The 27,562-nt window shown below is 56.2% G+C and overlaps 6 protein-coding genes across 6 annotated transcripts; 3 read left to right on the forward strand and 3 right to left on the reverse strand.

Moving 5' to 3' along the window:
• Positions 1-6,682: 6,682 nt before the first annotated feature.
• Positions 6,683-10,100, forward strand: INS49_013572 (uncharacterized protein; the record flags this gene model as incomplete). Its single annotated transcript, XM_043174269.1, has 2 exons — positions 6,683-8,677; positions 8,733-10,100. The coding sequence occupies 2 exons, from the start codon at positions 6,683-6,685 to the stop codon at positions 10,098-10,100; spliced, it is 3,363 nt and encodes a 1,120-aa protein (XP_043021214.1).
• A 1,829-nt stretch (positions 10,101-11,929) lies between these two features.
• Positions 11,930-12,449, forward strand: INS49_013573 (uncharacterized protein; the record flags this gene model as incomplete). The annotated part of the gene is made up of 2 exons (XM_043174270.1): positions 11,930-11,951; positions 12,037-12,449. The coding sequence occupies 2 exons, from the start codon at positions 11,930-11,932 to the stop codon at positions 12,447-12,449; spliced, it is 435 nt and encodes a 144-aa protein (XP_043021215.1).
• A 113-nt stretch (positions 12,450-12,562) lies between these two features.
• On the reverse strand, positions 12,563-14,441 carry INS49_013574 (uncharacterized protein; the record flags this gene model as incomplete). Its single annotated transcript, XM_043174271.1, has 3 exons — positions 12,563-12,567; positions 12,634-13,099; positions 13,191-14,441. The coding sequence occupies 3 exons, from the start codon at positions 14,439-14,441 to the stop codon at positions 12,563-12,565; spliced, it is 1,722 nt and encodes a 573-aa protein (XP_043021216.1).
• A 1,251-nt stretch (positions 14,442-15,692) lies between these two features.
• On the reverse strand, positions 15,693-17,271 carry INS49_013575 (uncharacterized protein; the record flags this gene model as incomplete). The annotated part of the gene is made up of 2 exons (XM_043174272.1): positions 15,693-16,630; positions 16,737-17,271. The coding sequence occupies 2 exons, from the start codon at positions 17,269-17,271 to the stop codon at positions 15,693-15,695; spliced, it is 1,473 nt and encodes a 490-aa protein (XP_043021217.1).
• A 2,962-nt stretch (positions 17,272-20,233) lies between these two features.
• INS49_013576 (uncharacterized protein) lies at positions 20,234-24,091 on the forward strand (the record flags this gene model as incomplete). Its single annotated transcript, XM_043174273.1, has 3 exons — positions 20,234-20,429; positions 20,581-23,405; positions 23,621-24,091. The coding sequence occupies 3 exons, from the start codon at positions 20,234-20,236 to the stop codon at positions 24,089-24,091; spliced, it is 3,492 nt and encodes a 1,163-aa protein (XP_043021218.1).
• A 1,110-nt stretch (positions 24,092-25,201) lies between these two features.
• On the reverse strand, positions 25,202-26,224 carry INS49_013577 (uncharacterized protein; the record flags this gene model as incomplete). The annotated part of the gene is made up of 1 exon (XM_043174274.1): positions 25,202-26,224. The coding sequence occupies one exon, from the start codon at positions 26,222-26,224 to the stop codon at positions 25,202-25,204; it is 1,023 nt and encodes a 340-aa protein (XP_043021219.1).
• Positions 26,225-27,562: the final 1,338 nt, after the last annotated feature.

Consider the following 27,562-nt stretch of genomic DNA (forward strand, 5'->3'; position numbering starts at 1 on the left):
CAATTACTAATCCCTCGTCGGCGCCCTCTTTTGCTTGCTCTTTTCCCCTGTATTACAATCGCGGTCGCCAAAAGCGCTTGGTTCGTGACGAACGTACGTAGGTACACCCCAGATGGAAATGCCGAGGTCCCCCGGTCACGGATTCGGCCCGGGGATGCTTTGCTGATCTTGGACGGACCAGGGAGGTAAAGGGTAGGGAGCGCTCGCTCGTCAGGGTCACGCGGGTACTACCACCTACCCACCCCGGAGCTCACGTCCGTCCCGCCGTCCCGCCGCCGCCCACAGCAGGGTAGCGATCCAACTTTTTGGCCGTGGATTTCTTGAATCTGCCTGGCTGGCCTGACAGCAGCAGCAGCAGGAACAACAACAATAAGACCCCCCCCCCCCGCCCCTCGCTAGATTGTTTCCGTCCGTCGCCGGGGTAGCGAAAAATGACAGAACGAGTCATTCATCCAGAGGGCAACGGAAGACGCGGGACGAAGGGAACCGCGCTCTGTTGGCATTTCCGTTCGCCAACGTTTCAATGCTCAGATATCGCCTGATTCCTGGGATGTTTGAATTCACTTGCGACTATATTTGCCCAAGTCACAGTGGTTTGGTGACGGCATTAAGTAGGTCGCTGTACATGCAGATAATCACCCCCAAATCTCACATCCACGGGAAACGAACGAACCAAGATCGAACCCACGGGTCAGGGGACGAACTGTCTGTCTGTCCCCAGGAACCGAGGCACACACAACAACTCAGGGCCAATATGGTGGGAAAGCAGGCTTATTAACAAGCTAGAACCAGGATCGGGCCAACTTGGTCTCCCCATATCCCGGGTAGGAAATGTAGGTACATTGTGTGCATGTAATTCAGGGGGGGACCAAAAACTTGGCCGGTCCCGCGGGATGGGGTTGCACACAACGGCACGCTGTGTTTCATTATTGCCCGCATGAACACATAGGGAGGCAGGTTCACCTGCTTCGCAGGCAATAGATCCCGCACATTTCTATCTCCGTTCATATCACGCGCGCATGCACGTACGTACGTGGAGCGGCCAGGCCGGCCAATATTGGAGTTTATAATCAGGGCAGCGGCTTGCAGAGTCACCTGTCTGTGATAGACATATATGAGGCGGCTCTGAACCGTGTCCGTCTATTATTAGAGACATCAAAAGGGAGACCCGTGATGGGGTCCCGAGACTGACTGACTGCCTGCCTTTTTCAGGTTTTCCAGTCGCGCTTGAGGAGCGAACTTGTACAGTATGCCGCCCCCGGACTAAGGCACAAAAAAAAGCGGGTGTCAGATTTCCACAGACCCTTCTGGAGGATGCTGCCCTCGTGACAAACCGTCCACATATCTGCTGTGCCTCAGGTAAACTTGGTCAGCCCCCCGGGCGGTGAGAAGCCGTGAGAACCACGAGGGAAGAGATGGTGGCTCTAGGGGCTTTTGTCAAGGACTTCCGAGTCAAGTCGCCTGCTAGTTTTTGCCTGCTTTTGACCGCGGAGTCGGGCTCGCGCAGTGGCACAGAGGACAGGAAAAATTTCGTAGCACATCCACACACACCACCGCCTGTCCACCAGCCCAGATAGCTGCTGGAAGCCGGGCGCAGGATTGCCAAGACGGAACCAGCAGCTCAAGTGTCTCAACCGTCATGGTCTAGACTCCCACTCTGTCGTCACTGAACTCTGAAGGGGTGCGAAGGAGGCGTTCGTCTCCCCCTTCTCCTCTCACCACCTCGCGCAATGTGGCCGGAGTGAGGTCTCCGGAAGGGCTGCTACACAGCCATCTTCTGCAAGTACATTTACTAACCTTCTGCTCGTCCTTACAGGTCTGTGGGCCCCTGGGGAAAGTGATGAGATCAAGACTCCTGTTAGTGAGTGAGGCGGACAGACAAGAACGTGGTCCGCTGGGCTCATTGGTCCCGCGCTGTCCGTCACGAGCCACGCCATCCCGACGAGCGGAACTTTGCTAGACCCTGACTACTGAACTATGGGAAATGCAGAGAATACCATGGTGTGGGAGCGCGAGTCCCGTTCGTTTTCCCAGTTTCTGAGTGCGATCAAACTCTGTACCGGCGCCTGTGAGCCAATGTGTCAGATTTTATTAGTCCCCACTGGCACTCCAGGACCAAGTCAATACTGTCCTAGCCCACGGGCTTGGGAGCGGTGTCTCGTGGCGGACAGGGTGTTTTAGGGGCGCGTCGGGCTGTCCCTGACTATTCGCTGGTACACCCGCTACGGTCCTGCGTACCTTGTAGAGTACAGGGCGACCTGGAAAAGATTATCCATGTCGCTACAACGCCCCATAAAGAACATAATAATAATCTCCAACCAATCACAGCTTATAATTTATCCTTTCCTTAATTAAACTTACACTATTATAGCATATTTGGAATATAATGATATAAATAAGATACCTTTTTCCCTTTTATTTTTACCTCAAAAAGCTGGTATTATTTTTATGGTGACGCATAAACAAGAAAGGAAAGTCAAGGGACCCTTCGCCAACGCCACGGAAGTCACGAATTAGGCTTCTTTGTCAGGTTTCCCTGTAGGTGTCAGGCTTGGGGTGATCGGTGCAGACTTCGATTGACGAGAGTCACAACGTCGCGAGAGTGACACCGGAAGAAGCGCAGGCTCGTAAGTCTAAAGTATTGAACGGCCCTTCAGATGAATGATGAGCACCGCCGGAGTTACCTTGTACGACGGAATGGGCAGTGAGATGTCGTCACAAGCCCCTCCATTCGATTCTTCCAGAACGCCCCTGGTGGAGAGAAGAGTAAGCGGGATGACGATTGCCAACACCTCAGCATGCGCTCTGCTGCGCACTGCTGTGCTGCGCCGTGTCCGCACCGGCAGCAGAAATTCGCGAGCACAGCGCAGAGCATTTTGCTATACACCGATTTGGGCAGGGAGGTGGTCTGTCGGCATACGTGGGTGATGTAGCATCGCATCGGCATCTAAAGCCTCGTGCCGAGCTGTCGAGCCCTCCACAGGCCGAACCTTAAAAGCAAGATCGAGGAGTCGTTGGATTCTTCGCTGGCGTCGTTCCTGGCAGGAACGCAAGCCGGGTCGATCTCGTCGGATTCCCAAAGAGCCCCGAGAAAGCTGGAAATCTGGTTTGCTGTCTGGCTTTTTGGGAAGGCGGGAGAGCAGCAGCCACGTGAATTGCAGCGGTAAGATGACCCCACGGTCAAGTTCCTGGTAGACTGGTGGGACATCTCATCGAACTTGGAAGCGAGTGGAACCTCTCACGCACATCACCCAGCCTGGGGGAAATCAATCCCCACCGCATGGAATAATGGCTGAACCGGCGGAGGGAGCCAGGGTTGGAGGAGTGGACGTGCTTGACATGGTGGTGCGAGCGCATGAGAGAGGTCGACGGCAGAGAGACCAAGTTGGCAATATCTCGGCCTCCCTGCCCGTACTGGAGACTGTATCTTGGCATCTCCGAGAGGCCGTGGGGTTTTCCCAAGGCATTGGGAAGAGACGACTTGAACAGAGTTTGGCAGGGGCTCGGGAGGGTCAGTTTGCTGGGTGCCGGCCGTCCACGGTTGTTATTTTGGAGCGGACGCCGGTGACAGACAGACAGGTGCCATCATTGGTGACGCATCGTCGTACGCACGACGATCAGATTGTTGCGGTCCCTCGAGGGCGGCGCATCATGACCTACGAAAAGAACGCTCGAGACCGTCTCGAAACGGATCCGTACTGCATGCAGGAAATGACTGAGTGGTTGATTGACTCGAGTCGCTCAAATCTCGATGGCTTCAACCGACCTCTCTTTCGCATGCCAGCAGGCGTGCTTGATTGCTTGCTTGCTTGCTCTGACAAACACTCGCTGCATTGCCGCCCAGCACAGTACCACCGTGGTGCAGGTCACTCCCTCTTTAGAAAGCTGAGGTGGTCTGAGTGAAACACGTCTGGCGAGGGCTGGGCTCATGGACTCGGTTCTAGAAGCACCAAAGTCCCATCAATGACGATGATGAGGTTTGAGTGGCAGTGGGGGTGGGTGATAAGGAAGGAACCGCACGGCGCGGGGGGCAGGTGCCCTGTGTAGCTTGTCCCTCCCCAGCGGCGCCGTTAACAGCGGGTTCTGGAAAATAGGGGTCCTGGGCTCGCCTGGGCGTGGCCATTGGCCAGAGCCCCGAATTGAGATGTGACGCTGCTGCGGTTTTGAGTTTTGGCTTGCACAAGGCAGGCCCGACCACGATGGGGCCGAAAGCTGCCATATGTCGTCATTGGTACGCCACCGAGGAGCATGCTTGGGGTACGTACTGTACCCGGGCGACCGCCGCACCGCGTGGAACAGGTACACAGCAGTCCCAGTCTGGTATTGGCAATTCTGGACACGGCCCCGTCTCGATCAGGACCAGACCCCCCCCCAAGATTGCCTCTTCTGTCCCCCTGCCCGCCCCGACGTTGTACAGAGTCTGTTCTGCCTGTGCGACTCCAGTCTGACTGGCTATTTGCGGAGCCCACCGAGACCATGAACTACGGGCCGCTGAAGATACTGTACTCTGTGCGCATCTGACTGTAGTAAAACCATCAGACCGACGGGCTTCCCTCTTTCACGCATGATCGTGGATGGAAAGTGGGACACCAGCGGCACCAGCAAACATGCTCGCAAGAGCAGAGCGCCCGCTTTTTCCGTCACTGTCTTTTCATCATGACGACGGTGACGACAACGATCAGGGGTTCAGGCATTCCGCGAGCAAGAGCGTCGAGTGCTTGGGAGAGGGGCAGTGCTGCCCAAGAGCCTCACAGCAGAGCAGGCCGCCAACAACGTCCAAGGTGGGTGTGGCACGCAGGCTGTTTCAGTGATTTGGGCTGCTGTGGGAAGCAATGGGCCCTATTTGTTCGTATGGGCTGATGGAGACATGCATGCTAGACATCAAACATACTTACACGTGCTGACGTGTAGAGTATCCCGACTACCCGCAACTCTGCGGAAACGCGGTCGCTGAACGGATGCATGGGCCGTCATGTCACAGGTTTGGCCGGATTGGTGACAGCATGCAGGCAAAGATTGATAGGCGGTGATAGTCACTCGCTGAAGCAACGGTTTGATAAGATGCCAATGTACCTAGTCCAGCGCTCGTACCTTGGTGGTTTTCGAGCCGTGTAGATCACTTCCCCCTCAGAACAACTGCTCCGTAATGTCTTCCTTGCAGGCCCCTCTCCCCCCGAGTTGCCGTGCTCGTGTCTCTGCATCCCCCATTTCCACATCCAAGATGTGCCTTTCTCTGCTGTCTGCACATCAAGCTGCGGTCTCTCAAAGGGTGTCGGTCTGTCAGGCCGATATCACAGAGTAGTGGTTGGAAGGGTATTCTTCGGCAGTACATGTAGAAAAACAGTGGCGGGCGATGATCCCAGTGCGTGCACATGCAGCTTACTAGGAGAGCTACAGGTGGGCAGCGAGCTCCCAAGAGGAATGAATGCCTGTGCCGGTCCTGTTCAAGCATGGGCGAGCTGTGTGCTACCGTACCTAGTTCTGCTGATCCTCAACTCACCTCATGTCGACATGAGGCTAGTAGGTAGTACTAGGTAGATAGTCTAAATAATGTATGCACTGGCTCATCACACGACTGACAGGACCCCTCTTTCTCTAGCCCAGGCCAGGGTCGAGGCGATGCCCGAAAGAGACGGCCAAGTCCAGCAAAGGCTTATTCCGCAACCTCACGCTACCGCAGGGTGGTGGTCTCCCCCCATCTCTTTGGACCCCTACTTTTCGGGACTCTCACCTGCTGGAGCCGTAGCCGTGACCAAGTTTGGTCCCTTGTTGTTCCCTGGAGTCGTTTCAATCATCCATTTCCCTCGCCGACCGACTAGCCTCCTCGTCGCTCTTTTTGGTTCTGCACTCTGACTCCCGGATTCTTGGATTTTCTGCAGCACAGCTGCAGGAACCTGGCAATCAATCCAGTTGTGTCTCTGTGTCTCCCGAAGTCGGTTGCGACTCCTGGTCCCAAGGGTAAGGGTCCATCTGCTCGTTCCTTGACCTGAAATTGATAGACCTCGACCCCTCCCTGTCCAAGACCCCCCCTGCCCCTGCCGTCCTCGTTGCAGGGAACTTGCTGATGACATCTATGTACTGTCCCCAGCAGCAGCCTCGACTTGTTGGACAACCTTCCCCACAGGGCACGCAGCAAGGGTCTGGGACCACCAACTATTACTACTATCATATCCAATCCACCCTTGGACCCCCATGAATCCCATTCCGACATCAATTCCCATTTCCCAGCGACCTTCGATTCCCACGTCTCTGCTCCAGTCGTTTCTGTGCTGCTCGACAACATCACCCCCTCCATAGCCGCGCAAGAGCACAAGACTTCCTCGACCGTCGACTACCCGAGACACTGGACCTGCCTTTTTTTTTGGTCACACGCCCGCCCTCCAGCAGAAGGAATTTTGAGACTTCGAGATAGAGGCAAAGACAGAGAGAGACACGAGAGAACGAGCGAGGCGGGTCAAGTCAGCCGGCGCCACCCACACCTCAAACTTGGCCGCCCTCTCCCATCCACCAACCTCGAAATCACCATATGCAGCCGCCCTGCAAACATGACCTTATGAAAGTAACTCGCAGGCAGGACGGCCCTGACACCGCAAGACGTGGACGAAAGCTTCGCTTGAGAACCAACCCACTTTTGCATGTCAGCGGCAACAATTCGCAGAGAGTCCACATAACTCCTAGGAACATGGCGCCCCCAGAGCCGAGAAACAACTTCGAGCGCGCCGCTCCTACCGTCTACTACAACATGAAGACCTCAAGACCACCTCCCATCACCTCAAAATCGCACTCGTCACAACCATATCCCTCGGCCAGCTCCTCCCACGCACGGTCACAATCCAGCAGCCACTCGAGGACCTCGACCAAGTCCTCGTCACCCATGGCTTCGCCTCGCGGTCCTCTGTCGGTCGCCGCCTCACACCCACCAAAGCTTTCTCCGTCAGCCGCTCCTAGAAGCCTCTTATCCACACCCCTGGGACAGGCACATGGTCAAGATGCGAGGACCCCTTCCCCCAACTATTTTGGACAGCAGGCCGAGTCCATCGACGCGATGGAAACAGGCGGGGCTGCTCAAGACAGATGGAGCCCCTCGACGTCATCGGTGAAGAGCTTTGGCGCCGCCTTACCGAAGCAGGTGCCTCTCGATGCCAACCCGGATTTCGAGGCTTTTAGGAAGCAAGCAGATGCAAATAGGGGGAGGTCGTCATTCAGCCTGGGATCTTCTCACTTTGGCGGCACCACACCCCTCACACTTGCATCGGGACCGCCAGCATCAAGGCCGCGTCCTCCACGATGGCACACCCATGGTACCGATACCACCACGACGCCGGGGCTCACACGCTCGTCCAGTCATACCACCGACATACCAAGGTTGAAGGAAGCGATTCCAGAGAAGATGGACGTGGATAATGCAAGCGTCAGCACACACGACTCCGCATATGTTTCTGCTGATTCAAAGCGCAACTCAGAAGCGAGCGTCAACCAGCCGAGCTTCTTCAACCTGCCAAGACACGAGTCGCCAGCGCAGTTTGATTCATCTTTCGATAAGAGGGGCGGGCTGTCAAATGTGGACGATCGTCACCCAAGGTTGTCACTGGCTCATGACAAGGTCGAGCCGCCGTCGCCGAATCCAGTCTCGAACCTGAAGGCTCGATCGGACACCGTGCCTGCTACGTTGGATGCGACCGGGCCGTCTATGATCTCACCGACGCAACTGAAAGAAATGTTGGATTCTCCATCGAAGAATGAAGTACTGCTCCTGGATCTCCGAGTGTCTCCACAATACGCCCAGTCTCGCATCAAAGGCGCGTTGAATTTGTGCATCCCAACGACGCTGCTGAAGCGCGCCACCTTCAATCTTCACAAGCTTCAACAGACCTTTCAAGGCAATTCAGACCAAGAGAAGTTCGCGAAGTGGCGAGACACGAAACATCTGGTGGTGTATGACGCCTTCTCGTCCGAAAAGAAGGATGCCGTCTCCGCCATGAACACGATCAAGAAGTTCACTAACGAGGGCTACACTGGTCAATGCTCGGTCTTGAGGGGCGGCTTCAACGCTTTCGCGGCATCCTATCCGGCCCTCATTGAGAAGGGTAACACCTCAGAGCAGTCCCCTGGCCGGCCGACACTGTCATTACCTGGCGCCAGCGGCTCAAGTAACAGCGGAACAAGACCAAGTATTGCGCCTGTTGTCGGCGGAGTAATGCTTCCCAATACGACTAGCGCGGCGAATCCCTTTTTCGCCAACATTCGACAGAACCAAGACCTGGTTGACGGCGTCGGGCAGATGGATGTGAAGGTGCCGCAGGGGACAGAGATGGACGCACTTCCGGGATGGTTGCGTGAGGCTGCAACTCCATCAGACAAGGGCAAAAAGGTCAGCGACAAGTTTCTGAAGATTGAGCTCGCCGAGCAATCACGTATGAAGGGTGCCTATTCCTACCTCAACCCCGGGACAGCTGTCGGTGCCGGAGGAGAAGCAGAGGAGAAAGTCGTATTGAGCGGTATTGAAAAGGGCGGCAAGAACCGGTACAAAGACATACTACCGTTCGAGCATGCTCGGGTTAAACTGCAGGGCAAGCCAGAAGGCGCCTGCGACTATGTAAACGCCAGTCACATCAAGGCCTCCAGAAGCCACAAGAGGTATATCGCCAGCCAGGGTCCACTGCCGGCAACCTTCGAGGTAAGTTACACTGCCCTATCCCTCAAACATCGTGCTTGAGCTGACCCTCCCCTAGGACTTCTGGTCCGTGATCTGGGACCAAGACGTTCGTGTGATTGTGATGCTCACAGCAGAATCCGAGGGTGGTCAACTCAAATGTCATCCGTACTGGAAAGACCGTGAATTCGGGTCCATCAAGCTACGCGCGTTATCTGAGAAGAAAGTGTCGCTTGACATTGACAAGAACAGCTCACAACCTACCACGTCGACCGATTCTAGCGACTCAAGTTCTTCCTCCAGCACAGCACAGCCAGACGATGCCTTCGGCTTCGGTGCTGCAGCAGCTGAAATGGGCCGGCGAAGAGCGAACACCACGACGACTTTGGATGCCAGCCCACAACAGGGGCAAGCCAAGTCGGCCGCCAACCCTCCAAACCATGGCGAGACTCCATACGTGATCATTCGGAAGTTCGCTCTGTCCCACTCTGCTCATCCCTTTGCCCCCATGCGCGAGATTACCCATCTGCACTACCCTTCCTGGCCCGATTTTGGTGCGCCTGCTCAGCCGAGCCACCTCCTGGCGCTTGTCGACCTCGCAAACGTGATGCAACGGGCGGCACTGCCTGTTGATGTGACCACCACACTAGCCACGGCCAAGAGCCCTCGACAATCTGAATCGTCGACACAAGGGAAACCCGCACGCAGTCCAAAGAAACGAACACGTGCTCAAAGTGGGATGCCTCTCGCCTGGTGGGAAGAGCCCGAGGCGGACCAAAACGCGCGTCCGATGCTTGTACACTGCTCGGCGGGCTGTGGACGCACTGGTACCTTCTGTACTGTCGACAGCGTGATCGACATGCTCAAGCGTCAAAGGATGCGCAACATCAAGAGGGCTAACGCCAATATCGAGAAGAAGGTTCGCGCGCACAAGCTGCAACCTCCCCCGCAGGTTCCGCAAGACCAAGAGGGAGATGTTGCCATGGCTGGTCTCTCTTTCAACTCGCTCCAAACCGCATTCAGCGACCGAACCGAACGGCGGGACCCTTTCGACGACGCCATCAGCCCTGGCACCGCTGCACCGCCGAAGTCGCCTGCGTTCCCTGATGTAACCATGGCCTCGCCCTCTCCCGCTCGGTCCAACTCTCCGTCCGACAGCGAAGACGACTATGGCAATATCGACAGGTCTTGGATTGATGATGACACTATGGATCTTATTGCGGCCACTGTCACTGACTTCCGGGGCCAGCGCCTGTCGATGGTGCAAACGCTGCGCCAGTTTGTCCTCTGTTACGAGACGGTTGTCGAATGGGTTTGGAGACTTCAAGAGCGCGGTGGCCCTGCTGGGTCCGTCGTCGGCGCACCCGGGACGGGGGCCGGTGGGACGGCCGCGATGCGGGCTAGGGGCCGCAGCGGCACCGTGGCCCATGTGGGACATTCGAAATAGGATGTGGTTTTCAAACCACACGGTCACAATGAGTACGCGCCAACGCCCGGGGCGACGTTGGTCATGGGCTTATTTTGGAGGATGGCTAAACTCACCTGAGCCGAGCTTCAGAGTCTCCTGGCCCCCGATTTTCTACTACCAGTAAAGGTTGCATTCAAATTACATCATGCGCACAGGGCGGGACGGGCGACTACCAGCCCTTGTTTTCAGGCGTTCTAGGGCACACACAGGATCGGCGCCGTGGAATTGGCTCGGGATAAAGACCAAGATGGTTCATCTGTTGTTTTCACTCCCCAATTGTTTTTCTCTTTCTCCCTATCCCGGTGTTTGCATGGTCCAGAACGGAAAAACCGGCTCATGGTTGGGTTGGGTTTTCGTTAAAGCATTTGTATACAGCAGAGGGTCGATCACGGGTCCCCAGCCTTACTACTACTTACTCCTCCAATATCAATGCCGTTTGGATACGGGCTTGTTTCTTCTCGTGTGTGTGTGTGTGTGTGTGTGTGTGTGTGTGTGTGTGTGTGTGTGTGTGTGTGTGACATGTGTCTTGAGGGTCTGTGGGCTGGGATTGTGTGATGGTGAGCCGGGTGCTCGGATACAGCCGCTGTAAGATGGAAGTACTTGCTTGCCTCATGGGTGGACTCGGTCCTGGTTCTTTCTTCATCGTTCCTCATCATGTTGACAGTGCTTCTTGTGGACGTCGACTATGTTGGACCAACTTGTCCGAGTGCGTAAGTGTGTGGGCCTAGACAGCCTGTCCTTAGACTTACAGAAGATGCCATCTTACCGTCCACACCCCTTGCTCGCACCACACTTCCCTCCAGTCCGCCACGTCCTCGTCTTATACCCCGTAGAGGCCAACCCCATCATAGACGTCTTCAAACCAATGTCATTTTTTCTGCTCCGTTGAGGTGCTGGTGTACGGTCATGGCTGGGAACATGGGCCGGCGGAGTTCAAGGGGAACGAGCCTGGCGTTAAGGGCGTCTTGGCCGTTACCGACTCAAATGACCGGGGCCAGCTCCTTAGGATTTAGACCGGTACGCTTGTGAGCAAGAATTCGCGTTGGAATTCGAGGCAGGTTGTTGTCGAGGGTGCGAACTATAAGTGGGATTGTTTGAACTGCCGTTTTGTGGGTTGGTTGGTTTAAGGGGAGGAAATCTGGACAGTGTTATTCCTGGACCTATACTTTGTGCCCTTCCAAAACTTTCAAAGGGGTATCCTAGGGGATATTTGACATTTGAAAATTCGAGAATTACAAAAAGCCACCTAAGCGAAAATGAAGACCTGTAGGCAGCTACTAAGATCAGGAAAGGGGTTTGTGCATCAGATGGTGGGTTTTGCCATATTTCTACACTTTACCTACGCCAGGACAACCCTCCAACATATTCATTTTATATGTCAGAATCTCTCGTGCAGTCTTTTTGTGTGTATTTCAAGACACTGCTCTTACTGGAATCGAAAGGGACTGTCCGGTTATCATACTCACAGGTAGATAGCATGCTCTCCGTTCAAGCTACAAGCCCTCAGCTTCGACACATGACCAGGTCTACAAAACCTGTGAGCCCAGAAAATGAAAAGATACTTAGACTCTGAGATCCCCACGCGGGAACAAAGAGACCACATCGGGATAAAAAGGACGCCACGGCTGGGACGTTTTCCCCCAACTGCCATCAGTCTATGACATCACTTCTGGAGGTAAACTTTTTCAATCTTGTCTCCCATTTAGACAACGTCTCCTTCACATCTCAATTATTACCAATTCGTAGTGAACTTAAACAGGAGTCTTATTCATGATCATCACATGCACTATATTTGGCCTCTATACATCATGTCTAACGCCAGTCTCAACGGTGAGTGCGACCTCCAGACCCACCAAACCCACCCATACCTCTCTTGGAGATCTGGCACCAAACGAAGACACTAATTACCATGCAGTGTTCCGCCAGCCTCTCAAGCTCTTCTCAACACAGCCCATGACAGGCTTCCACCGCGACGGCTACTGCCGCACCAGCGCGCTGGACCGCGGGAACCACGCCCTGGCGGGCGTCGTCTCGGAGGACTTCCTCGACTACACCGCCCGCCAGGGCAACGACCTCCGGCCCTTGGGCCTTAGTGAGGGCTGCAAGTGGTGCCTGTGCACAGGCCGGTGGCTCCAGACCCTCCGGGCCTTCGAGAGCGGCAGCATCCCGCGCAGCGCTGTCCCGAAGGTCGACCTCGAGGCCACGGAGGAGAGCGCGCTGAGGAGCGTCGATCTGGAGACACTGAGGGCGTTTGCTGTTGAGGGGCAGGGGCGGCAGGGGCAGCAGGTCAATGGTGTTAACGGCGTGAATGGGTTCAATGGGCACTAGGAGCAGATCACTTGTATTTGATACATGTTGTTTCTTGCCGCGTTCCTCCGAGCCCTGCTCTGCAAGGCTTGTATATTACTTCCATTTCACCCATACTCTCATATCGCCTCGATCTATGCTCTCTTCACTGCCCTAAGAAATACAGTATCAGGCCGTCTCATCTGCAGTGTGATCTGGGTCTCACTGTCCTCGATGACCGCGAGGCACCGCTTCCGCGCCTGTTCCTCCGTCTCCAAACCCTCTGGCACGACTTCTATTTTATAATCCCGCAAGATACTCGAAACAACGGCCAACACCTCGACCTGAGAGAATTTCTTGCCCGGGCAGACGCGACCACCAGATGACCAAGGGAAGAATGTGATGCCTTTGCCATCGGGAGACGTCGTCTTTTCTCTGACCGAGGCGGGCAGGTCGAGAAGCACCTCGGAGGCGGTGTCACCGGGTTGTTCGATCCATCGCCCCGGCCTGAAGACCATGTGATCCTCCCCCCAATGCTCGGGCATCGTGTGAGACGCGATCACGTTCGGCGCTACTGTCGTCCCGGGCGGAAGGAGAACGGACCTGCCGTCTATCAACAACTCCTGGCCATGAGGGCCGACGGTGGCCTTGTTGATACTGAGCACCGGGGCGTAGAATCGGAGTGTCTCGAACTATTGGAGAGCAGTCGGTCAGCTTAAGGGACACACGGCGCGAGTAGACAGCTTGTCTGTATCAAGGGGAAGGCAAAGGACAATGACTTACCAAGAATGCACGGCAGCGTTTCAAGTTGGGGAACACGTCCTCGTAAGCCGTGTTCACCTGTCCGTCCGCAGATACCGTGTACACCGCATCGACCTCCTCGCGCACCCACTCCTGCCACTCCGGGAACGCAGCGAGCAGGTAGATGGCAAAGCTAAGCGTGTTGGCCGTGGTCTCGTGGCCGGCAAGGTTATAAGTAAACAGGTTGCCATACAACTCATCATTGCTCAGGCTCGCCTTGACACCACCGCCGCCGCCAGCCCCCTTCCCGCTCTCCTCCTCCCGCCGGACCTCCTCGGACTTGAGCACCAGCGCGCTGAGGAACGTCGAGTCGTCCGTCCTCAAGTCCCCGCTCGCAATGTCCGCCTTGCGCTGCCGCACCATCTCCTCCATGTGCCTCCCGAACACCCGCCGCGCCTCCACGAACCGCGATAGGTACCCGCTCGGGATGCACCACCCGGGGAGGCGGTACACCCACTTGGGCGTGACCACCAGCGTCCGCACGCTGCTCAGGAGGACGTGCAGGCTCTCGCGGTAGCTGCTCGCGGCCTGGACATCGCCGCCCTGGGCCCCATGCTTCTCGTTCTCCGCATCATGCGCCGGCCGGAAGTCCCACGACTCCCCCAGCGCGGCGGTCGCCAGGATATTCAGCGACACGGCCACCGTGTCCGCGGCGGTGGTGTTGAACCCCTCCGCGCCGCTCCCGCTCCAGCACGCCCCGGCCTGCGCGGCCTGCCGGAGTGCCTCGTCCCAGACGCGGCGGTTGTTGCGCTCGTTAAAGGGCGACGCCGTGACGCGGCGGTGGCGGCGCCACTCTACGCCCGTCACGGACGAGATGTTGGGGCCGTAGATGTCGACGAGGTGCAGCACGTCGGCGGGCTTGTCGAAGTGCCCCCGCCTCCCAAACACCTGCGCGTTGACGGCCGGGTCGGCGCAGTGGAGCTCGAGCTCGCGGGGCGTCACGTGCAGCCAGGACCTGCTGCCCAGGTCGGCGAAGAGGAGGTACTTGTCGTCGAAGAACCAGCTGAGCACGTTGTGGCGCGTCCAGGAGGTGAGCGGGGCGGGCAGGTTCCGCCTCATCCAGGGCGCCAGGCGCCGCTGGAGGACGAGCCACAGCGGGTTGAGCTTGCTGACGGGGCTGATGACCAGCGGGAGGCCCGTCTTGCGGGCGGCGGCGTAGTTGGTCGCGAGGGAGAGGGCGGTGCTGCCGAGGAGGTAGGCGAAGGGTAGAGCGAGGGACCAGATGAACCACATTGTTAATAAGGCTATGTATGTATTTTTGTATACCTAGGTAGTGACTAAGGATGGTAGTCTTGGCTTGCTAGTGCATTAGTGGGAAGTACGTCGCAATGGACATTGATGATGAGGACTTATATAAACCTCACCTTCAAATGTAAGTGTGTTGAGGTGCATTGAGGAGTGTTCATCTCGGCATCGTATTCGTTCAGTTGGCCAATCGCATGGAATCTTGGATCGACATTGCGTTATGTCCATGCCATGAAGCGGACATGGCAATAAAGCAGGAGTCCGACTTAGCGTACATAATTGTGAGGCCAGTGATCGTGTAGAAAGATTACCGACATAGGCAACGATGGCGGGTAGGGACCCTGAAATAACCAGTGCCAAGGAATGACCAGTTCCAAAAACACAATGAGCAGCTTATTCCAGGAGCGGCACGGCCTCGGTGATAGGAATCCGCCAGCGGCCCGAAAATGTTCAGGTAGAGAACAAATGGATGATACAAGGGCATAAACGTGGCAAGTCCCAAGGCACGAACACCTCATATATCAGAGCGGGTAGTAAATGCCCAGGCCAGATGCACAGGCGAGGCGCCCTCGCCTTGTGTCAGCTATACACACGAGAGGAGGCGACTGAGTGGAACAGGCTTGAGTGCTTCTACTCCTTCATAAGGGCGATCGAGGTCTGTGAGTGAAAAGGGGGAGGAAGCGTGGGGGCGAGAGGACACTGGAGAGTTGGTCAAGGTGGCCGCGGTGCCCAAGTGGCAACTCATATACGCTTCTGATTTCTATCTCGTGCCGGTCTAGACAAGATACGGAGTACATGTAACAACCCTAGGAGGCACCTAGATGTGACCGGTACCGTGGCTGCAGTCAACATCTCACTCATGAACTGTGGTCGATGCGTTCTGTTCGAGTTTGCTGCTCATCACTCAATGCTCTGAGATCATAATTACTGCCAACACAGCTCGAGGAATGCAGGCATGAACAGTGTATGAAGTGACCGTGGTTACCTCAGTGAGGCGCCACCAGCCACTCCAGGATCCAGGCGTTCGTGAAGGACGCTTTGCTGCCCAGAGGGTTGACATGGGCTCAGTGCGAGTCTATTCATAATTTCATCAATTAACACCTCTACCCATAGTGTTGTACAAGTCGGACAAGTAAGTGCCCAAGCTGTTTCCTCGGCTTTTCGTTTTGTAGAGCACCGGTCCAACCTTCCCGTTTCCGACCACCACGACCACGCCAGCGCCACACCCGACCCACCAGATCACTTGAACAGGCGCTGCAAGCTGACCTCCTTGCTGCCGTCGTGCTTGTTCAGGATCTTGGCCGTGGCCAGCTCAAAGTCCTCCTGCGTGACGTGGACCCTCCTCTCGCGCAGGGCGTACATGCCCGCCTCGGTGCACACGCCCTTGAGCTCGGCGCCGGAGCAGCCGTTCATCTTCTCCGCGATCTTGGTGAGGTTAAGCCCGCGCGTCAGGTTCATCTTGCGCGAGTGGATTCGCAGGATGTCGGCACGGGCCTCGACGCTTGGCGGGGGGAACTCGATCTTCCTGTCGATTCGCCCGGGCCGCAGCAAGGCAGGGTCGAGGATGTCGAGCCGGTTCGTCGCCATGATGACCTTGATGTTCTTGGTGGGCTCGAAGCCGTCGAGCTGGTTGAGCAGCTCCAGCATCGTGCGCTGCACCTCCGAGTCGCCGCCGCTGGAGCCCTCGACACGCGAGCTGCCGATGCTGTCGATCTCGTCCATGAAGATGATGGACGGGGCGTGCTCCCTCGCCATGACGAACAGCTCGCGCACCATCCGCGAGCCCTCGCCGATGTACTTTTGCACCAGCTCCGACCCGGACACGCGGATGAACTTGCAGTCGGTGTGGTGGGCTACCGCTCTCGCCAGGAGGGTCTTGCCTGTTCCTGGCGGGCCGTAGAGCAGGACGCCCTTTGGTTGTGCGATTCCGAGGGACTCAAACAGCTCGGGGTGCTTGAGGCCGAGCTCGATGACCTCCTTGATTTCTTTGATTTGTTGGTCCAGGCCACCTATCATGTCGTAGGTCGAGTCGGGCACCTTTTCGACCATCATGAGGGAGACGAGGGGGTCCACGGAGGAGGGGAGGATCTTCTCGAGTTTGTATGAGTCGGACAGGAGGGTGACTCGCTTGCCGACTGTGAGCTTGGCGATATCAACGGAATCTGATACATCGACGACTGCAGCGGGTGTCAGCATGCTGATGAGGTCAAGACCATCGGCGCATCAATGGTCTTGTGTCGTCCGATTGCGCCATGATGGACCTAGATTATTAGGAAAACATACCGTATTTTCCCTCTGGGTGGACCTTAACCAGCACCTTCTTGGTGCTCATGACCTTGACGACCTCTCCGACGTAGGAACCCGGTTGCTGCAGCAGGCCCAACTCTTCCCGGAGAAGGCGCACCCTGGAGTTGTAGTCGTTCCTCTGAGCCTCGAGGCGGCGCAGAACAGCTTGACCCTTGAGGATCTCGAGCTTCATCGCCTCGATCTTGTTGTGGTAGTAGTTGTCGAGCGCCATGGTGATGGAGGCTGCTCGGGGAGCTTGCGCTTTGGCTGGGGCTGACGTCGAGGGGGAGGAGCTTGGAGGAGACTCGTCGTCGTCCTCGGTCGGCGAGGGGTTTAGCTCGTCTGTGGGGGGTTCAGAGGCTGAGTGATCGAGCTGCGCTGGTTGTGTGTTGAGTTGCTTGATGGATATGAAGATGTCGGTTGTCACGATGCGGCGCAAGCAGAAGGCGAACAGCTGCCACAGCCGTTGCCGCAGGCAGTCTCGGCCAACGCGTCGTCCATCACCGCTGGTGGCCCGTGCTTCTGGACCCATGTCGATTCTCCTTCTGAGTGCTGCCGTCGAGTGTTGGCGGGAGCTGGGAGATTAGATAATCATGAGAGACGTCATATTGGACCGAGCTTCTACCAGCTCTGGTCAGCAAGACTGCAAGTTACTGCTTTGGTTCATTCTATATCCAGTCTGTATATATCGACATACGGGTCTGTTGTTGTTGGGACAAGAACTCAGGTTTCACGCAGCACATTGGAGACTCATGTTCAGCCAGCCTCAGAGACATGCTATGTCTCGGTCTTTGGGGTGTTAAAGGCCGTAGTGGGAGGATAGCGCAATCGTTTGTGACCTGTGCCTCCCGAGGTCATCCGTATGGACAGACTCACCCTCCTTCACAGGTGAAGCGTCACGCGGCGCTAGATTTCTGATGTTGAGACCCAAGTCTCGAGATCATCTGGCGCTTCCGGTCGAGCCGCACGACGCCGATTGTGAGAAAAAGAAACATCCATAGCCTGCACAGGAACCCTTAGTTCAGGGCCAGTGTTCGTCCGAGATGCTGCCCTGTCCTGGTTGTTTTGTTTTGGTCGTTGAGGGGAGCGAGGCATATCCCAGGTCCTCATGTTTCCGGGAGTACCCAGACTACCTAGGCACTCTCTACTATCAAGCTCACTTACACAGTAGAGTGCTTTGAACTCAATCGGGGGCCCCAATGCAGAGAGCAAGATGGCGGTGAGGCGCCACCAGCTACAATTGCTGGGCTGCACCTCGGCACCCCGGCGATTCCTACCTACCGGATGATGGTCCGGTCTGTATTCACGGCTGCAATCACAACTGCCGTGTCAATTCCAGTGCAGCCAGCCAGTGATTCGGTCATGTAAAACCTGTTGGCCTGGAGCAAGGAAGAGCAGGTGTACTGATTTGACGTTGGTAAAGGGAAAACCCTGTACGTGAGGGTATCTGGGCGTGTTAGGTGCCATACTGTACCGTGCAACAACATGAACGAGTCTCGAGACAGCGGTGACTGGTGGCAAGTTCCCAGTCTCGGAGACTAGATAGCAACGGTCAAACCTGACACACCTAGAATGCGGCAACGCAACCACACCACTGGGGAGCCTCGCATATCATGTCACATGGGTGGCAGAGAATTAGGTGGATGATCTGAGATGTGGACCCTTTGGGTTGCGTCCGACCCAGCCAAGTTTGACCTGCGCAGGGTTGAGGCGGCTGCAAGGAATTTAGGGGAGGGCCCGATGATGATGGGTCCTGGATTCACGATGATGAACACTGCCAATCTGGGGCACCGAATGTGACCAGTGACCAGTGGACTGTGGCCAGTGGTATGATGCAGGCCCGACTCGGCTGAAATACATTCTAGCAGCGTTCTCTACTGTATGCAGCAGAAACGGTTGATCAGATACCTATCGGTTCGCAGCTCCCGCATGTGGCCCCCCGTCTGGTGTGGTGGGCTGAGTCGGGACGGATCTGTACCCCTCAACATGGCACTGCTCCAGGCCAATGCAATGCGACATCATCGGGCATGAGGGACCCTCTTCCCATGCTATGCCGTGCCATGCACCCACGGCTACATCGGGCTGCGATTTACAACACAGACATGTTCACCGTGGTCAGTCCGCAGCAGCAGAAATCGATGTCTATGTCAGAGCAGGCGGGAGGACGAGATGCCTGCATGTCTGGAAATCTGCATGTCAGAGGGCGGGCTGGTGCCGCGGCGGGAAGATTGTAATATCGTCAGCAATCCAGCTGTTGCTACCCACCGTGTTGTGTTGGTGCTGTTGCTATTTGAATCCGACTGATTAGTGTCACAGGCAACTAAAGTACCAAAGTACTCAAGTGGCTGGAGTATGTACTTGGTCTACTGTAGAAAATGTACTTTCAGTAGACAAACACAGAGGTATTAGCCATGGCCGAGGCCTGATCTGCTCGGCTCCGTTTTTCTGGCTTCTTGGGGCTGTCTGGAGTGGGCACAAAACAGTGGGCTGTGAGCAGTGGTAGCCCTGCGTTGCCCTCATCTGGCGGGCCCAGGCTTACAGGTCTGTTCCCGCCTGTGGTGTTGGGGCACCCGTGCGTCTCTCTGCAGCCCTGGACCCGGTACATGTGCCTCCCGCCCGCCTGTCCGCCCGCCTGCCCACCAGCCCGGCCTGCCCATCCAAGCGCCCAAATGGCCTGCTCAGAGCAGAGCAGCACGGACAAGTGCCAGGGTGCCGGGGTGCGTGCTTGCTAATAATACTGGCGAGCTGGTGGAAGGATCAGCTTGCGGTTGGTTGGCTGGGCACTGGGCCCTTCCTCCAAAGTCCCCAAGGCTCTTGTCCGATGTTGATCTTCGCATCTGGTCCGAGTCAAGTCGAAATTCCAAGAAAAGTCCTCACCTATGATGGCAGCTTGCACGCACTGAGTGCGAGTCCATCGACTGACCGAAGTACATGCCAACCTGCTCCTCGGCCGTCGACCCTCGTCCCTCAAACCCGTATCACGCCCACGACGACTTCCTTTCCCCTTCTTCCTTGTTCTCCCCGAGCTTGTTGCCTTGATTCCTCCTCCTCCTTCTCATCTGCCTGGGGTTTCACGCAGGCACTGCCATGACTCCAACCTGCCTCTAGACTGGAGCTCTACCCTCCGTCAGCTTGACCCACACCAGCTCTACACATGATCGGCCCTCTTCGATCTCCCCAGAATCACCACCACATGTAACGCTCCGGGACCCAATTTCGCCCATCTTTGCTTCGCCCCTGTTCCTTGTTTATCTTCTTTCTCGTACGTACTCGTAACTTGATACCCCTCTTATATCGAGCACGCACATCAGCCCAAAGGTTCAGCCGGCCATATCGTGATCGTGCCCGACGCAACGCGACGTGGCTCGCCTCGCCACAAGTCAAACAGGCAGTGAGCACACCTCGCGCACTCACTCAGTCTGTGTGCATGTGTGTGAAATACGCTACATTTTGGGACGAGCTTGTCGGACCCTCGGACGAGCAGCTCCGTCGACATGGACCATCCTCACCAAAACAAGCCAGACGACGCCAGTGAGGCGTCGCGCCGCTCCTCGGTCGCGCCCTCGCCCACAGACGTCCGGAGTGCGAGCAGATACGAGTCCATCACCGGCCGAGACGACGACGGTTTCTCAGAGAGCTACCAGTCTACAGATACTGTGCGGAGGAGACCAGATGCTACAGCAGGATACGGTACGTGTGACCTGCCACTTCCCGTCATATCGCGCCCCTGTGCCCCTTAGATCTCTCTCTGCTGCATCGCCCAACTTCGCTTGCGATCGCATATTTCGCGCTCGTGCTACTTCAAAGGTCCTAGGCTAACCTGACTCGCCCGCCTCAATAGGCACCAGCAGCCCTTCCGTTGGCACCGCATCCTCGTCACAATATCTCGAGCCTACGACTTCCAACGAGCAACGACACCACCAGCGCATGGGAACCAACTCGTCACAACTGTCTCGCTCCCCCGTACCGCCATCCACCCACGACCGCGGAAGGGCCAAGCCGCGCAAGCCACCACTGTCGCGACGAGCTTCCTCCAATGCCCAAGCACCGCACCGCGGAGGCGTCTTCTCTGTGGACGATGCCCTTGACGAGATCGAGGCGGACCAGGTGAACGAGCTGCAGCAAAGCTACTCAACCGTGCGGAGGAGGCAAGCCACGGCGCCAAAATTGAGCAGGATACAGTCGAGCCGGGACGCGGCCGGATCCAGCGAGGACGTGCCACCACCGAAGACCCCAGTAATTGTAGAGGAGCAGAACGATGACGCCCCAGATGCAGAGGCCGGGGAAGGGAGCGTACAAGCAGGCGACGGGATAGACGAAGATACGCCTGTCGACGACGATGAAGATGACGGTGACATCAGCGACGCCGAGAGCTTCACGCTCAAGGACAGGCAGGCGGCCATAAACGAGACGCACCCATTTGGTATCAGGCTGTGGAAACCTGCTCTCTACAAGAAGGACAGATCGGTCCAGAAGAATGCAGAGGTGGACATTCACAGCTCGCCCGGCGGCAGGGTCAGTAATTGGCTACTTTTGTTCAACATTGTTTGGACACTCTGTTTTGGCTGGTGGATGGCCCTGATCGCCTTCACGGGCGCTGTCGTGTGTTTCCTCTTCGCCGCGGCTCCTAGCGCGCTTGAGTATGGACGTGTGCTGTGGGGACTTGCAGGCTACCTCTTCTACCCCTTCGGCAAATTCATCCGACTTGAGCAGCAGGAGGCGTACATCGATGAGGACCAGGGCGAGGGCAGAAGTATTAGCGAGTATGAGCAGTGGCAGAGCGGCGATCTGGAATACGGAAGGCTGTTCTTCGGTCCCGACATGGGCACCCGTTCTATCGTCGGAAGATCACGAAGGAGTATCGATTCCGAGCCCAGCGAGACCGACAGCCTGCTGGGACGCGGTCGGGGCCACCACGGCCACAACAGCGACGACGATCTGCCCCGTATCAAGAGGCGGCTCTTTGGACGTGGTCAGTGGAACATTGGCCGGCTCATCTTCTTCATCTTCTTTTATGCCCTCATCAGCCCATCACTTTTCATCGTGTCAGCTATATGCTGGTTTCTGGTCTTCTGGATCCCAATGGGCAAGGTCACAATGCTCCTCTTCGATCATCTGCGCCGACACCCCTTGGCCTTATCGTTCGAGACCGACATCTCGTACGCTCGCATCCCGGCGGCACCTCACTCTTCCGTTATTGTCTGCACCTATCGGGCTGTCGGACTCAAGTACTGGAAGTACACGGTTGATGGCACTAACATCTTCCTCATCAACCTCATGGCCGTTGTGCTATTCGTCATCCTCGATTGGGCGCTACTGGAGGGCGTTTTCCAGGTCCACAACTTCATCACGTCCCCAGGCTTCCTCTTCGTTGCTGGTCTACTCTCCATCATCCCTCTGGCGTACTTCATTGGTCAAGCTGTGGCTTCCATCTCGGCGCAGTCATCCATGGGATTCGGCGCCGCCATCAACGCGTTCTTCTCTACTATCGTGGAGGTCTTCTTGTACTGTGTCGCGCTCAAGGACGGAAAGGGCGCGCTTGTGGAAGGCAGTATTGTGGGCTCTATCTTTGCCGGCATCTTGTTCCTGCCTGGCTTGTCCATGTGCTTCGGAGCCATCAAGCGCAAGACGCAGCGCTTTAACGCCCGCTCGGCCGGTGTGACATCTACGATGTTGCTCTTCGCAGTGATCGGCGCGTTTGGCCCCACCCTGTTCTATCAGATATACGGCTCTCATGAACTGAACTGTGTGGACTGCATCAGTAGTGGTCATTCCAAGCACGGCCAGGGAGCCAGGGATTGCCGTCGCTGCTATTTCAGCCAGACTCCCGCCCTGGATGAACGGTTCTATCTCGAGGCGGTCCGCCCATACTGCTACATGGCGGCTATTCTGCTGTTTTTGAGCTATGTCATTGGCCTCTGGTTTACACTACGCACCCACGCCGCAGTGATCTGGAACAGCGAACAGGACGAGAAAAGGCACGAGGAACAAATGCACCACTCTGCAATGGGTGGCCGCTCAGCCCCTCGCAGCGGTTACCCATCCATTGGCGAGGCCAGTGGTGCAGACGTGCGCGACAGCCAGATTTACAAGCGAACTCTGGGCCAGACCCTTAGGCAGGTAGGTCTGCAGCCCAGCACTTCCAGTAATGGCGCTGCCGTGACACCGCACATCCCGCCTCCAAGGTCCGACACCGTCAGCTCGGCAGTAAACATCCCGGGGTTCTCGGAAGCCGAGAATAGTCAGCTCGTGCAGCAGATCGCCGAGATTGCGAGCACGGCTGCTACCGCTGCCGCTAGAGACGCGCGGAGCAGCGTTGCTAAGAGCACCCCTGCGACGACACCTCACCTGCCGCAGGGTCACTCCTCTGGGAGGGAAACGGCTATGAGCTCCCACCGACCGCCGCCCATCCGCACCGCTACGTTCCCCGAGCACGACGATCCCCTCGGTGCCGAGGCGCACACGGGCGGTCACGGAGGACACGACGCCCCGAATTGGAGCAGGACCAAGTCTGCCGTCATCCTGATGGGTGCGACCGTGCTGTATGCGATCATTGCGGAGATTCTTGTGGACACGGTGGATGTGGTCCTCGAGGGCTTTGCGATTGACGAGAAGTTCCTGGGTATTACGCTCTTCGCGTTGGTGCCGAATACCACAGAGTTCTTGGTAAGTCTAGGTCTTGGCTTGATTTTCTCCCCTTGTTTCCGGTGGACATTGTGATGAGCATTACGCGTTACTACCCAGCTCACTCAGACGCATACTTGCGGTTGCTGAGAACACGTTGAATTATCTACTCCTGACCCATCTTCACCTTTTTCTCTAAAGTCCCAACTTAACCCGAACTCGTCTTGCTCGGATCAGGCTGACTAACCGTGATCCAGAACGCCATATCCTTCGCCATGAACGGCAACATCGCCCTCTCGATGGAGATCGGTTCCGCATATGCGCTGCAGGTTTGCCTCCTCCAGATCCCGGCGCTGGTGCTCTTCAGCGCCGTGTACACCATCACGCTGCCCAACGGCGAGGTGCCGCTCGACATGGCCAAGTACACGTTCAGCCTGCTGTTCCCCCAGTGGGACATGGTGACGGTTATCCTATGCGTGTTCCTGCTGAGCTACATGTACGGCGAGGGCAAGAGCAACTACTTCAAGGGGTCCATCCTGCTGCTGAGCTACCTCGTTGTCGTCACGGGGTACTACTTCACGGGCTTTGGCGTCGGCATCGACTCCATGGGCGCGGGGAGCAGCAGGTTCGACGTGTGGGACGCCCAGGCTGGCGGGTGGTCGGCCCGGGACGCCGGCGCGGAGAGCTTCAAGACTGTTGGGAGGACTGCCTCGGGCGTTGTGTACTGAAAATCTGGGAGGCCATGAGGGTTGAAAGTCGGGATGTTATATTGTCTGTCTCTCCTTCCTGGTCTGGCGTGGCTTGGCCTGGTGTTGGTTGTTGACCATGATTTGTTGTTTAAGAGGGTACGGTGTAGCACTGGCCAGGCGGGCTGGCTGGTGCCGGCTTTGTTGTTTGATGAGTTGTTTAATATTTTCCTGATTCTTTGTTGTTGTTCGAACTTTCAAACCTCTGAGTTGGATGTAAATGCTTGCTTGCGTGCGTGCGTGCGTGCATGCATGAGAGACGTGCCGTGCGTGATTAGATACCTCTCATGCGGCGGCGACTTCTGTCTGTCCTTTCTTTTGTTGTTCATGACGGGTGTAGTAGCATATTCGATATCCCATCTTCGCTTCGCTTCTCTTTTTCCCGTCTGCCTGCCTGCCTGCCTGTTCGCCTGTGATGGCGCGGTTCCTCGGCCCTGATGGCTGGCTGGCTCAAAGACCCTCTCTGTGCCTGTGTGTGTGTATGACGCTGCGGCGAGATTTCAGAACTTTTCGTCCGTCCTAATGGGCTCACTTGGGGGTGTTGAGCAAGGTTGCTCGTGTGTGTGTACGTTGTGCGAGTGATCTGTGATGCGTGATTTAGTGAATAGATGGGTGGTATTTGTTTTGTCACGTTAGATCAAGTCCCACGCCGGCTTGGGGAGTAGCTGTCTGTGTGTGCGCGAAGAGTCGATCATTATCTGTTTCTGCATGAAGGTGTGGACAGAGAGATGGCCCTTGTATGCGACGGGCGCGAAGCGCTGCTTGGTTGCTTCTCTGTCGTTTGTTATCCCCCCCCCCCTTCTGCATCCCCTGCTTCCGCGCAGTTCAGAGTCTTGGATGTTATCGTGGCCCCGGGGTGTCCAGAAAACTCGGGAAGAGAAATGATGATGACTCCGGGCCCTACTCGACCGTCCAAAGCCCCGGTCTGCGGCCCCCCAAATCGATATCCCTCCGAGCCAGACACTTGTTCTTCTCCATTTCCTGTTCTCCATCTTCCCGAGCAAGACAGTGACATTTCTCCAGGTAGCTTATACCGAGAGAGTGGCCCAGCCGGGCGTATGTCACCCACTGGACACTGGCTGCTAGTACCATCTAGCCGTAACTCCAATCCCCGGTCGAGTCCACTGGGTCGTCGTCAAACGGATCTATGGTGGTGGAGTCGTCATACTCTATCTCGTCACGCGGTCGCTTTCTCCGAGGAGGGATGACTGGAGGTAAGGTGGAGGTGTCGTAGCCTGACTGGTCCTGGGTCTGGTCCTGAGTCTGGTCTTGAGTCTGTTCCTGAGTCTGGTCCTCAGTCTCGTCCAGGTACGCAGTCGACTCCCCCCCAAAAGGATCCTCGGTCAGGCTCGCAGTCAGCTCCTCAGTCGTCTCTCCAGAAGGCTCCCCAGACTGATCTCCAGAAGGATCCTCAGTCGACTCCTCAATGTGGCTCTCAGCTTGGTCCTCAGTCTGGCTCCCAGACTGGTCTCCAGAAGTCTCTTCAGACTGCTCTTCAGAAGGGTCTCCGGAAGACTCCTCAGTCTGACTCCCAGTCTGGTCTCCAGAAGTCTCTTCAGACTGCTCTTCAGACTGCCCCTCAGACTGCTCCTCAGTCGGATCCTCAGTCTGGTGCTCTACCGGCGGCTTTCTTCTAGAAATCGGCGGCTTTCCTCTAGAAATCAGCGGCTTTCCTCTAGAAATCAGCGGCTTTCCTCTAGAAATCAGCGGCTTTCCTCTAGAGATCAGCGGCTTCCCCGGACGAACCGGCGGGGCCCTCCCCGCGCACTCGCACGCCCCGCCGGCGTCCTGTTCAGCTAGCAGCGCGTTCGCCCGGCGCTGGAGCTTGGCCAGCGCGCCGCGAAGGCCCGCGTTGCTCTGGTCGCCGTTGTTGAACTCGGATCCCTCGTAGCACGGGTGCCTGTCGGTCGGGCAGTTGCAAGGGTCGCAGTCGCAGCCGTTGTCGGCGGGGTCCTGCGGCGGGGGCTCGTTGTCGACGCAGAAGCACTCCGGGAGGCCGCCGACGAGCTGCTGTAACTCTTCGAATGCCTGCTGTAGTGTCTCCAACTCATTCCGGAGGTACTCGCTGCTGGGTATGGGGTAGTTTTGTGAGACTTGTTCTATGGTGTCGGCCATTTTGGGCTGTGGGTTGGGTGTGCTGGGTGCGGGCTGGATGTTGAGGTTGAGGTGGTTTTTTGATGCCGTATCCTATGTGTAGTGGTTGAAATGTGAAGAGGCTGCCCTGCCATATCTCGTGAGACTCTAGAACTACCTCCCGATCAAGGTATTAGCTCACCTTTGTTGGAAAGTTTAGGCGGAAGACCGGTTGCGGTCAAAGAGATCCATTGGGATGTAAAAACAAAGAATGACACAGCTCTTGCATCCTGTCAACACAACCCCTTGTTCGGAATTAACCATCGCGTTGTCCTCATTTCCGTAGCAGTTGATTCCCTTTGCGATTAAGCTAGATAATGATTGAGAGAGTAAATATGGGAAAGTGTTGGACTAGGCACTGAGAAGACCACGACTGTTTGACGCTTTGGTCAGAGCTTTCACACCAGAAACTGGTATCCAACGTAACACAACAAATGAGTTCCGCCGAGGTTCGCACCTACGCAAATTCAGTATACAGATGAAATATCAAAGGACGGGAAGCCGCAGTGAATTGCGATGGAATCAATTTAATGCTGATGCGGCTCGTGTCCGAGACATCGAGCTAGCCATAGATTTAGCGTGCCGATCCGTGATTCTCGCTCCAGTCAACACCACGATCGACTATAATCCCTCTCATCGACATATCTGTGTGGTTTCCGTCACCTATGATCATCGTCTCGCTTCCTTCATCGTGACCATTAAGTCGCTGGAAGGAATCATGGGTGTGAACTGAAATGCTTCCGACTCTCTTGTTCCCTTTTCCCCAACTCTCTCCACCACTGCCCGGTTTCTTGAACTTGCTACTGCTTCCCTGAGGATCACCATAGCGTAGACGCCTGTAAACTGGTCCGAGATTTACAACACATGCACCGAAGATAGCAATGAATATCTCTGCTACAGTAGCAGCTGACGTTATAGTATACCGCTCTGTCTTTGTTAGCATGATATAGACTATTGTCAGCTGAAACAGCGTACTTGTCACATCACTCGTGTAGTCGGCTGCGCTTGACAGGGTGAAAAGTGTCCCAAAACGTATTATGCTAGCCACGACGACCCTAAATCAATGTCAGCTTGGTTCAAGACAGATCACAGATGCAAAAGGGTGCGCACAGGCTGCCGAAAAGGAAGACACTTATAATAGCGATTTTCCTGGATGTTGACATTTGCAGTCGGACAGCTTCACGGATTGGAAGGCACAATGTCAAAATGTCGATGATCATGTTTGCAAACGAGCTCGAAACAAAGTAGTAGGTGGTGTTGACGGGACACTCGCCGTCACCCGTTCCGGTCCAAGCAAAGGAAATTGGTCTGCATTCAACG

This window comes from Diaporthe citri (assembly GCF_014595645.1).
Source record: "Diaporthe citri strain NFHF-8-4 chromosome Unknown scaffold_7, whole genome shotgun sequence".
NCBI lineage: Eukaryota > Fungi > Ascomycota > Sordariomycetes > Diaporthales > Diaporthaceae > Diaporthe > Diaporthe citri.